We start from the raw sequence: 12,346 nt of genomic DNA on the forward strand, positions 1-12,346 counted from the left end.
TCTGGTAAGGTCTATTCAGGGGTTGTGGAGAGGATGGTTAGTCGGATAGTTGAAGCCTGGATGAGGAGGTGCAGTTTGCTTTTTGTTTCAGCCATTTAACAATGGAACAGCTCCTCACCTTCCACAAGGTCCTGGTGGGGGCATGGGAATTTGCCCAACCAGTCTACATGTGCTTTGTAGACTGTGTTCCCCGGAGCGAGTCCTGTGTGGGGTGCTCCTGGAGTATGGAACACCAGAACCCGTGTGCGTGCTTGACACATGCTGGAGGGATGCCTCTGGATCCCTGGATGAGCTAGCAGAAGTGGCTGGGGAGAGGGAAGCCTGGTTTCCCCTGCTGCTCCTGAGACCCAACCCATGATAAGTGGAGGAAAATGAATGTCAACACTTAAAGAAAACTGTAGTCCCTCACAAGGACTGATGCATCATAGCCAGTTTTTAGTTTGTTTTAGAAATATAAGATCTTCCTCATCAGTCTAATGAAATGAAATGAATGAAATGAAATGAAAAATACTTTATTAATCCTCAAAGGAAAATTCAATATTGTATTATATAATAATAATTAACTAGAGGAGGTCTTGTTCCGGAGGCTGATGTCTGCTGGCAGGAATGATCTTCTGTATCTTTCAGTCTTACATCAGAACTGAAGAAGCCTCTTGCTGAACACACTTTGTTGTTTCTTCACTAAGTTGTGGAGAGGGTGTGAAGAATCCTCCATCATCTTCATCAGCTTGTGCAGCATTCTTCTTTTGACAATCAGCTCCAGCGGCTCCAGAGTTACTCCAAGCACAGAACCAGCATTCTTCATCAATTTGTTGATTCTCTTCAAGTCTCTGGTTCTGATGCTACTACCCCAGCAGATGGCTGCAAAGCTGATTGCACTCTCCACAACAGACTTATAGAAGAAATGCAACATCTTGGAGCAGACGTTAAACGATCTCAGCTTCCTGAAGAAGTAGAGTCTGCTCTGACCTTTCTTATAGATGTATTTGGTGTTGCATTTCCAGCCCAGTTTGTTGTCCAGTTGAATACTTGTATTCCTCCACCACCTCCACCTCCTCTTCCAGGATGGAAACAGTGCTTTGTTTATTCTTGTTCCTCCTGAAGTCAACAATCATCTGAACAGCATAATGAATCTTATTCTATAATAATAATAAAAAAAAAACTACCATACCGAGTGAGTCAGTGTCATTCAGAAATATTATGTAGCTCTAAAAGGAAGCCTTTCAAAATGACCACTGAAGCTCACAAGTTCTGTCACTTTTGGAGTCATTCCACTGATGTAAACATGTTGTCCTTTTGGTCAGAGGAGAGCCTGACTCTGCCTGTGTGGTTCCTCTGAAAGCAAATGTTATTATCTTACAGTATCAGAGAAAATATTTGTTGAACCCAAGCAACTTCCTGCTTCATTACATCACTACCTCTTTGTTGACATAAACACGGCAGAGAGCAACAGAAATGTAAAACAATAACTGGTGTGTGACGTGAACAGGCGTTGGGTTTTTCAGTAGCTGAGTCAGGTGTTTGTTCTTCAGGTGTGACCAGCTCTCTCTCTCTCTCTCTCTCTCTGTGCATACCGCTCATATTTAGTGGTTCAAGATTGTATGGGAAAATTACCAACATAAAACAAGACGTTGCCTTCCTTCATACCTTCTTTCACTTTTACTTGATTTTAATACTGTATAAGCAGTTATTCATGTGTTGTTACTAATTTAACTGAATTAATACTTTTTAAGCACCTGTGCTTAAAATAATTATTAAAACTGACGCAGTTTTTCAGGATAATCTTCTGTTTTAACAACATGGTTATTGGGGATTTATGTTCTATGCTGCTACTAGAGATTTAACTACAACTAAAAGATCTAAACACATCACAGTTTTAAAATATTTCCAATGGTTTTCAGCTAGTCATAGAATATATTTAAAAACCCTGCTGATGATATACGAATCACAGAACAGTATAGGCCCAGAATATATTTGTGATATATGTTCAGAGAATATAAACCAGCAGAGCTTTTAGATCCATAGACTCAGGTCAACTAGTCCAGACCAGAGTCCCGACTAAACAAATGGAACAAACTGCCAGTGGAGATTAAACTTTCACCAAATGTAGAAACTTCTAAATTCTGGTTAGAAACATTTCTTATCTCATGTGCTTATGCAGGAAACGTGCACAGTAACTTTTAATTAATCTTGCTTTTAATAATTGTTTGCTTATTTATGATTTCAAAAGGATTTTTTCAAAATATTTTTTGTTCATTTTTCATTCTTTTTAATGCTTTATTTGCACAATCTGTAATACTTTCAATGATTTTTGCAAGGCACTTTGTCTTGCACATGAAATGTGCTATACAAAAAAACTTGCCTGGCTTTGCCTTTATTCATTAGAAATTCTTGTTTTATTTCATTTGTGATGAGTAAAATTAAATTAGGTTAGATTAAGATAAATTCAATAATAACTCAATTAACACAAAACTAACTAAATAAATAAATACATAAAATGCCAATTAAATGAATAGTCAATTAATCTATTCATATGAATTTATTCAGAGGCTGTTTTTAGATTCTGGGTGAATTTAACAAGACTGTAACACAAATCTTGATTCTGACATAGTAATCCCTCTTCTTAGTTTCTTTTAGACCAATATTATGCATACATTCCTTGTAATTGTGATGATATAACTTATTTAATTAGGGTATGTCATTTTGCACAGGGGGCAGAAAGAATAGGAGAGGGTATATTTAACTGCGTGCATTGATACAAAGTCAAGGATATCATTGAAAAGTTCTTGAAGCTCGAAAAAATTGCAATATGGAACTTTGACACACACCTTTATATTGATGGTCAACATGTTCTGTATAAGGTACCACAAAGTTGGCCACATTCCCTTTGTAATTTCATTTTAATCTGTATTTGTGTGCCCTTGCAGCATTTCCAGTGGCCACATTTTGGTAAAGTCATCACTGATGAAGTGCTGTCCATCACTGTATACAACTCCAGTAAATTTTTTTCCAACAGGTAAAACACACACACATGCAGATACATTCACACACAAGTTTAATATTTCCTTCATACCTGATGTTGTCCATCTTGCTTCCTTCTCTACATAAACCTGAACCTTCACTGTAATGAAATCAGAGTTGCTAATTTGATCATAACAGTAACATTTTTATGAAACATGCATTTCTTTCAATGACATGCCAACAGTCTAAAATTAAACTTGAAGCCGTTAACTCAAATATATCTTACAATAAAATGCAAACTTACAGAGTTAAATACATGTTTTTTGTGTGTATTCAAACAACCAAAGTTGTTGTAAACAAAAAATATTAGACCAAAATGAACATGACATTTTGGTAAACAAGGGTGGTTTAATAATTCTTTTCTCTGATTGTACAATGCCAAGTGTCTGTGTTGTGAATCTGTGTGCAGACTGCTTGGGCGACTGGTTATTAGTCTCCAGCATGTTGTTAACTCGGGCAGGTTGTTGATACGGGAACGGCTCACCGATGCCAACTACAGCCTGACTGACGTAAGGACACACAAACACACAGCGTGCTTACCAGTAGATCAGCAAGTCTTTGTCTAGGCTGCAGCCACTGTGGTTATTACTCTGTCTCTGCAGATCATAATCGAGCTTGATGTTCGCTTCCATCCTCTGGAGGGGGCAGCAGGCAACTGGGAGGACCTTGAATTTCTGCATGTTGAAGACAGGAATGAGTAAGAGCATGTCTACACTGAAGCAGAGAAAAACATCAGATGAGAAAATGTAATCGTTAAAAAAAAAACATAGTTAAAGTTTTCATCTCAGGTTTGACAGATGATCAGAAAAACAACATAATTTGGAGGGCAAAAAAAAAAAAAAAAAAAAAAAATTATGTGGAGACAGCCTCGACAAAGGAAAGTGATATAACAGACAGTTACTCTCTGGACTGAGCAGTTTGAGCAGCGGACTGGTCAGCCATATTTCCCAGCATGTAAAATGTTTTCAGTTGACTTTGAATTGTTGAATTCAGAAACCTTTATGAAATCTGTATTGAAATTAAACCCCTAGATGATTAAATGAAAAAAAAAAGAAGAAAGAGTAAAAACAAATTTAAATATATGTGCGTAAGATATATGAACTGTGATATATTAACTTATGATATAGGCTCTTTCTGCCTTTTTGAGTTTTTACTGACCTGATTTTAAGTTTTATGCTCTAGAGTTACCAAACCAAAATAAAACATTAATTTTTTATTGTTCGTTCATTTATTCATTCATTCGTTCATTTAGATGTAGCGATGCTGTTAGGTATATTATGTTGCCATGGAAACTTGTATTCATGTTTTAAAATCCACGTTTGTTATTTCTGGGCAAATAACCACCATAAAAAATGCCAAATGGCGTGAATAAGTTTTTTTTTTTTTTTTTTCCAAAAAAAGTTTTGTTTTTTTTCTTTCATTTATTCAGTAGTCATTGAATCCCCTATTTATGACTTTGAGAGGAATTTTGAAGTAGGCCTACCTTGACTGTAAAAGGATTTCAGGCATCAAAATAACAACTTTAACACAGTTAGTAAAAATAGCATCAGTATAAAACAAACAGCCTGTGTGTACAGGAAGCCGTTTTCAGATACAATTGGTAGAGAATTTGATTCTGTAACAAGTGAAGCTTCTTCCATTAAATAATGGAAATTTTGCTCAACAATGATGGTCTACTAATGTTTTACTCAATTTTATGTATGATTTTTATACAGTCTCGGGTTTTCTGTAAGGTACCTGCAACTTGTTGTGCTTTTTGGATTACATCTAAAGAAGTGGTGTCAGGTAGATCAGATAACCAACAAAAGACTCTGCTGGTTCTGTTTGGGGTGATTTAACACATAGACTTGAAGTAGAAGGAAACCGCAAGCTCAGCTTTTTTTTAAAATGGGGGTTTTGAACAGAATCAGTGCTTCCAGCCGAGCCGATGCAGGGTTAATGATGTCTTCATGTAATTTTGTCTCCTTTTGTTAACCCTCAGATCAGACCTGGTGATCCAAAATGTGGGATTTGATGATCCTGAAAGGTGAGAAACGACACACATTTATTCTCTTTGCAAACTGGTAAAAAATTATTGTAAGAAACAGTTAAAGCAACTGAAGTAAACAAACCATTCCTTAAAATCAGTAAACTGATTCCAGGGAATGGGATCTTGTCATCTGATCCGACCAACAAATGTAATTCAGACATGAGTTCTGTAATAACAGAAATTGAATACAGCTAAATGAAAATCCAGAATAATTCTAAATATTTAATCACACCTATGCTCCCCAGAAATCCAGACTACTTGTCTAATTTAATTTGAATGTGCATCATCAATAACACTGCTGGATTTTTTACTCTCCAACACCTACTTCATAATGTTGTTCAGAACCATGGCTGTTTCCTGACACATAATTTCCTGGTCTACTCCACACAGATATGTATTTAGCTGCATTCTGGAGTCATTTTTCCTGTAACATGTGGCAGAGGTAGACCCCTCTACCTCTGAAGGATGAGTCAAGTAGACGAATGAATATTTCTAATTTTTCTCAGAGGCCCGATGGTTGCTCGCCCAGATCAGTTGGAGAGAGAGGCACGTCGTTTGGGTAGGAGTCTTATTAGAACAGGGGGTGAAGATGAGGATGATGAGGATGATGATGATTATGATGATGAAGTAGTGGATTTGGAGGCATCTGATGTTATCTTCAAACCTCTTCGAAGGTCAGTGTGACTCTCTGTCAGTGCATCTAACCCAACTGGATGCTGTAAAACTAATCTGCTCATGTGCGTGTATGTTTGTGTGAGTAGTCGATACCGGCCGCTGTCCAGAAGTGCCATTTCAGCAATGCCCCGAGTCCAGAGTTTCCAGGTGAGTTAATTCAGCATTATGGTTTGGATGAATCAGCAAACAGAACATTTTACAAGCATACCTAAAGTCATTTCAGGAGGATCCAGTGCAGTCACTGCAAGTAATCCTCATTTCATGATCTGGGGTTCATCCCATTCTGATGTCCTTGAAAAATCTCAGTTCAATTCCACATTGTCACTGATGTGACGAATATCCGATAAATCTACGGCTCCCATCACGCTGTTAGAGCTAATAGCTGGTTGAAGCTCATATTTATCAGTAATGTGAACTGTATGTGTGTGACTATGTGTGGATGCAGGTGAATGTGAACATCCTGGAGGCCCAGAAGCTTGTCGGTGTAAACATAAACCCAGCAGTTTTCATCAGGGTTGGAGACCAGAAAAAAAACACAGCGACGCAAAAATCCACCAACTGCCCTTTCTACAATGAGGTACAGCAGAGTGAAGAGTCTGGCACAAAGTTGAGGAACAGAATCAGAATTAGAACAGGGCGAAGAGCAGAAATCCTTGATGTACTAGAATGCAGAGTGGAATAAACTGGTATGTAATGTTTAGTTACGAGAGTTGTTTCTCTTCTCTTTTGTTCTTTCAGACTTTCCAGTTTGAGTTTCAGGATGCTCCACAGATCTTCTTTGATAAAGTCATAGAAATAAAGGTTAGTTCTACTTTATATTTTCACTTCTGTAAAAACCAGATCAAAACAAACTTTATTTATAAAGCCCTTTGCATACAAAGCAGTGCAAAGTGCTCTACATATTAAGAACAAATTTTGAATGTATAAATAAAACCTAATTACACTATAGTCTACAAAACATCAAAGTTCAATAATGATCATAGTTTCTTTCTCACACACGCGTCATCACATTCACACACGGACAGCACACATGTACAACCACCAACCTTCTTTGCACACACAAACTCTGGCTTCCAGTTTCTGTCTCTTTAACGGAAACCTCAAAATAAAAACGAATATGAGGATAAACTACTGTTACCATGGTGAAAGACCTCAGGGTCTTGGCATTCATGATAACCTATAATGTTACTTCTCCTCAGGTTTTCCACAGGCGGGCTCTTGCCTTCCTGATGACCCACATTGGAACCTTTAAGATTGACATCTCCACCATATACAGCCAGCCAGGTACCAGTACTGCTCCGTCGGCAATTACTCTGATCTAAATATCGCAGTACCTACTGACCTCTTTGCTTCTCCAGACCACAACTTCTACCAGAAGTGGGCTCCACTCACTGACCCAGCAGATACCAGATCAGGGGTGAAAGGATATGTCAAAGCCAGCCTCAGTGTGCTGATGAAGGGAGACACTCTGCGTATGCCCTGTCTGCCACCAGCCTCTTCTGCAGGCAGCGAGGACATAGAAAAGTCAGTATAAGGAAACATTACCAAAACCAGATTAACTCAGGTGGCCCAAAATGTGAGGTGTAGAACCTAAACAGACTTTTTTTCTGCATATTTTTGTCAAATGGAGCCATGTGTAAGTTGAATAAAAGGGGACTGAGCCTTGTAGGATGCCAGAGATCAAACCACTCTGCTTGGAATAAAAAGCAAACAGAAAAATGGTGTCTTCTGATAATGTAGGCTATTTAGGGCAAATAGTTTCACATGATGTGGCCTTAGAGTTTTCTTTTCTTTTAAGTTACCAATTTGGTTCCTTTAAGAAAATCAAAGTACAGAATCTCAATATAGGTTTGACAAGACTCTAGTTTTTATGAAGTATTTTTCTTGCAGAAACCTGCTGCTTCCTCGAGGCATGCCTTCTGAACGTCCGTGGGCTCGGTTTCGTATTCGAATCTACAGAGCTGAGGGTTTGCCCACCATGGAGGCGGGGCTCATGGCAAAGATGTCCGTCACAGACCGGGCAATATTTATTGACCCATATGTACAGGTTACCTTTGCTGGACAGCAGGTATTCAGACACATGCAGTATGTATAAATAAAATTATAGTTTGACTGTCCAAGAACATTGATAATTAATCCTGATTTATAATGAAGTTTAACAGGTTACTTTGCAGCAGTGGATGAATTTAGCATTAAAAATGTGAGGGGGATTATTTTAATGTTTATTAATTTAATTAATTCATATAATTAAGTTTTTTCAGCAGAACTGACTTTCTCGTCACTTTTATCCGCTACTATGTAAAATGTTCAGATCAATCTGTTTGGGTGTTTTTAGGGAGAAACTTCAGTTGCCAATGCCACCAATTGTCCAGTTTGGAATGAGGAGATCTCCTTCATTGAGCAGTTTCCTCCTCTGGCTCAGAGAATCAAAGTCCAGGTCCTTGATGATGCTAAGATGGGAGATGTTGCCCTGGCAACACACTTCCTGGATCTGCAGCAAATATCTGACCCCACCAGGAATGGTATGACCCTGAAAGTGGACACAATACTTTACTGACATTTTAATGATACTTTTTAATAGCTACCTATTTCACCTTCTCAAGAGAGACAGAGCTGTCTTTTATTATGTCCATAAATGAATTCAGCTATACCTGCCTCCTGTTCTGTCCTCTTAAAAGAGTAACAAATGCTATCTTCACTACATCACAGATAATTAGACTGATCAATTTTCTATGAAAAGACTAATTTAATATGCAATAAATTAGCTGTATTTATATGTTATTGCAGAGTGATTGATGTCAAAATATCTTAGTACCTCATGCTGTTTTAATTAAAACAAACAGATAACATACAGCTGCAATCCCTGAATACCTATAAATACAAACCATCTCATTTTTTCCGGGCTGATAGTGTTTGATTTAAATATTTGTTTGTCTCTTGTCTGCAGGGTTCAATCCCACCTTCGGCCCAAGCTGGGTTAATCTTTATGGCTCTCCACAGAATTCCACCCTCGGAGATGTCCACCAGGTCAGCAAATATTCAAAGACTGAGTGTGATAGACACACACTTGTTTGTTGAATTAATGTATAGATATTGAGGTCTGAGTCAGGCATGTTTTGATTGAAATAGGGAAAATAATATCCTCAATTAATGAATTTGTTCTTTCAATTTTTTCAGGCACTTAATGAGGGCCTGGGTGAAGGAATCTTCTATCGAGGGAGAATCCTCATTGCTCTTTCCATGGAGGTCTACTCTTCCCCCTCTGTCATCACTGTGGAAACAGGATCTAGGGCAACGACAAAGGTACCTCTCAGAGTCGGTCTGTTGGAACACCCAGTGTTCAATGACCTCTTTCATATTATTTGAATCCAATTCTTGTTTGTCCCTGAAGGTGAAAGGAGCACTGGGGAAATTTGGACGGAAAAAGAAGAAAAAAAGCCGCAAAGAGATGAAGGAAGGTTAGTTGCTAAGGGTGAAGAAATTTACTTAATTCACATGTGTATTTTCTTAATAATCTAAGAACCCTATCAATGCCTTACTGCAGACATTTCTGGAGGCAAATTTTAAGCACCAATTAATAAACACAACTTGCAACAATTACTGGAAAACTTTTTGACTCACTTGGTTCTAAAAGCCAAATAAATGGAAGAAATTAACTATTTTTTTCAACTTGATGACATTGTAGAGTCGCCAGCTGTAGGTGGATTGGCTGATGATTCTGGGGAGGCAGGAGTTGAGGTACCAGAGTCTGTTACTGTGGAAACTGAAGATATCCATCCTCTCCCTGAGGTCAGTATAATCACCACTTCTCTAACATAATTGGAAATCATATTAAAGAAACTGCATGATGTCTGGTTTTGCTATATTTCAGTAATTAAATAATTTGTTCATCATGTCTGTTTTCATTGAAAAGTTAAGAGGATTTGTTTTGGCCTTTTGTTGAATTTATCTTTTTATATTCTGTGCCTGTTTGCACATCTTATAGCTATTTTAGCCATCCCATGTGTCAGATATTATCCTACCTTTGTTTTATGTAGAAGGGCAGTTGTACAGTATAATGGCGCCAAACAGTCAGTGCAGACATATAAATGTTAAATAGTTAAGAGAAAATGGGCAGCAAAACTAGTGTAAGGAACTTCCTAAGCCAAAATATAAAAAGGGAACAGATAAGTCTGTCAAAATTACATTAGTATAGGACTTAAAATTTGTTGTTTTGTGTTCAAAGTCACAGTAGATAAATGTTAATTCTGGTGGTTAAGCTATTCCAGGAAAAAGGTTTGACAAATGCTTAATGTTTCTGAATCCTCTGACATCTTAATCGGCACTGTTGGTTAAAAAACACCAGCTATGAATTAGCTATCATAGCCCTGTGTTGGTTAAACCAGAATACGTGCATTTATTGCAAACCTAGAGAAGGCCTTATCCACTGACCCTTGAAATTATGATGAAAATGGCACCTTATTTTTCCCAGGCTGAATGTAAAAATCTTCAGAGTGGAAGGAATTTATCATCATTTATCAATAATTTTCATAGATATTGCCATAGGCTCACCGCAAAAGGTTAGATGCTCACAGCCAATAAAAAGACAGTGGAGGGGAGAAGACAAGTTCAGGGTGGCCAGAACAACACCTCAACCCCGCTGAGAGACTCATAATGAGTATTATCTGGGACTGCCAGATAAATCATCAGAACCAGGGTCAGAACTCAGTAAAGTCCACCTGCAACACAAGATCACAAATGTGGTCTGGAAACAGAATATTTAAAATTAAAGATAGAAGTAAGAAATACATGAAGCCATAAGCTGACACGAACAGCCTATCAGTGAATGATGACACTGTGTAAGGAAGTGTTTCTTTTATCAGGGAAGAGCATGTAAGGGTTAAGTTGCCTACAATATTGCATCTATTTTTCCTGTGTTTTGTCCTCAGGGTTTCTTGGGACAAAGGGAGGAGTTTCTGCTGTTTGCATCTCTATTTGAAGTTACTATGATTGATCCATATGTCGGAACAAAACCATTAACCTTTGAACTTTCAATAGGTAACCAACATTTTCTATTTTTTTTTAACTGTTTATACGAGAAAGTAAACCAAAAATGTATAAATCTTATAGTAAGACAAGCCTACCGCTGGTTCGGAAATAAAAAATAGGTTCTGGTCATGTAGGTTTTATGGCTCCAGAATCAAATTATTCATTACAGAAATCAATCGTCAACAGCAGCACTTGGACATGAGCATATGCTGTAGGCCATTCCTGAACTTGAGTATTTTGTCTGCCTGGAATTCGGGTGTCACATTTTGATACCTACAGCAAACCCCAGAATCCCTTTATCTTTTTTTGTGGCTGGTAGGGAATCATGGAAAGGCAGCTGGAATTGGCAAATCCAAGAAAAACCAGAGTAGAGATGACCTAAGAAAAAGCAGAGAAGAGCTGAGGAGGAGCCGGGAGGATCTGACTGAAGACACACAGGGTCTGCTGGAGTCAGAGGATGATTTGGACAGAGAAGAGATGCAGAATCCTGAAGCTGATAACAGGTCTCTGTCTGCTCCGATGAGACCTCAGCCCACTGAGTATGAGAGGTAAATAGCCTTTTATTAAACTATCCTAACATTTTGATTAACCTTTCCCATAAAGAGACATCAACATGTATAGAATATACATTTCTGATTTACTTTTAGTCTGGCTAAAGGATGAGGATGGTTGTTGCCCAATCACCAAGTTGCATCTAGAAACATGAGTAGTTTCCACAGAGACAGTGAGAACCCATAATAATGACCTAGAAGACAGAAATCTTTTTATATGGGCAAATCTGCATGATCACATGTTGATATTTATTTGAATTAAATGAGTCCCAATTGTCTCTAGCCAATATGGCAGCTCACTACTATCAGCCTGTGCTGCAGAAAAGATCTTATGAAATGACAAAATAGTAAGGTTGAAATGATGTAAACAGGTCTTAGCAAAAGAAAAAATGCTTAATTTAGCTAATCATAGGTGCTGATCTAATTTTTATCTGTATTTTACAGAGCTGTTAACTTTAGCTGGTATTAAAAGGTTGTTGTCCAAATTCACAAAGATTACATGCATTTTTTTTTAAATCAAATGTGAATTGCTCTAAATGCAAATGTGTAAAAGTTTGGCCAGTGGCTTTATCTAGATGATTTTCAGGAAAAAAAATCCTTCTTCACCTGTGTAGTTTGATATATATTCCAGGTGAGAATACAAGTTCCTCCATTGTTTGATCTGTCCATATGTTAAATTGTTTTTCCTCTGATCTTAGCTCATACCAGTGCCTTCAACTCCAGCCCCCGTCAGTGAAACTGAAGCCTTGTCTGTTTCTCTGGAGTCAGTTTGAAGATCACAGCTTTCGTCTTTATCAGGCTAACTGGCTAAGCAAGATGGCTGACCGGCTGGTCAGTCAAAATGTTTTTGTTGACTTTACAAATAACTATGTGAATCAGGCAATGCTTAAAACGTCTTGGACATAACTTTTTTCCTACCTTAGGAAATTGGTCTTGATGAGGTAGAAATTCTGTTGAGAAGGCCAAAGAGCAAAGTGAAGGATCGTTTGGTTGAAGTGCTGCTGCAGCTGGTGGCCTCCTGCAAGTCTGTATCCTTCTTCTT

General features: G+C 37.9%; 1 protein-coding gene across 1 annotated transcript in view; it reads left to right on the plus strand.

Annotated features, from left to right (window-relative positions):
- fer1l4 (fer-1 like family member 4) overlaps window positions 1–12,346 on the plus strand; it is a gene marked incomplete at both ends in the record, with an annotated part of 36,807 nt that overhangs the window by 4,554 nt on the left and 19,907 nt on the right. Inside the window, 20 exons of the mRNA XM_079242790.1 lie at window positions 2,928–3,016; window positions 3,431–3,530; window positions 3,624–3,718; window positions 5,003–5,047; window positions 5,557–5,724; window positions 5,812–5,872; window positions 6,171–6,302; window positions 6,464–6,526; window positions 6,925–7,009; window positions 7,084–7,249; window positions 7,616–7,793; window positions 8,061–8,247; window positions 8,673–8,752; window positions 8,903–9,028; window positions 9,117–9,183; window positions 9,411–9,514; window positions 10,654–10,762; window positions 11,073–11,301; window positions 12,003–12,135; window positions 12,228–12,332. Coding sequence (XP_079098916.1) covers window positions 2,928–3,016; window positions 3,431–3,530; window positions 3,624–3,718; window positions 5,003–5,047; window positions 5,557–5,724; window positions 5,812–5,872; window positions 6,171–6,302; window positions 6,464–6,526; window positions 6,925–7,009; window positions 7,084–7,249; window positions 7,616–7,793; window positions 8,061–8,247; window positions 8,673–8,752; window positions 8,903–9,028; window positions 9,117–9,183; window positions 9,411–9,514; window positions 10,654–10,762; window positions 11,073–11,301; window positions 12,003–12,135; window positions 12,228–12,332 — 2,322 coding nt within the window. The remainder of the gene's footprint in view (window positions 1–2,927; window positions 3,017–3,430; window positions 3,531–3,623; window positions 3,719–5,002; window positions 5,048–5,556; window positions 5,725–5,811; window positions 5,873–6,170; window positions 6,303–6,463; window positions 6,527–6,924; window positions 7,010–7,083; window positions 7,250–7,615; window positions 7,794–8,060; window positions 8,248–8,672; window positions 8,753–8,902; window positions 9,029–9,116; window positions 9,184–9,410; window positions 9,515–10,653; window positions 10,763–11,072; window positions 11,302–12,002; window positions 12,136–12,227; window positions 12,333–12,346) is intronic.

The sequence above is a fragment of the Telmatherina bonti genome (assembly GCF_933228915.1).
Source record: "Telmatherina bonti genome assembly, chromosome: 6".
NCBI classification, from domain to species: Eukaryota; Metazoa; Chordata; class Actinopteri; order Atheriniformes; family Telmatherinidae; genus Telmatherina; species Telmatherina bonti.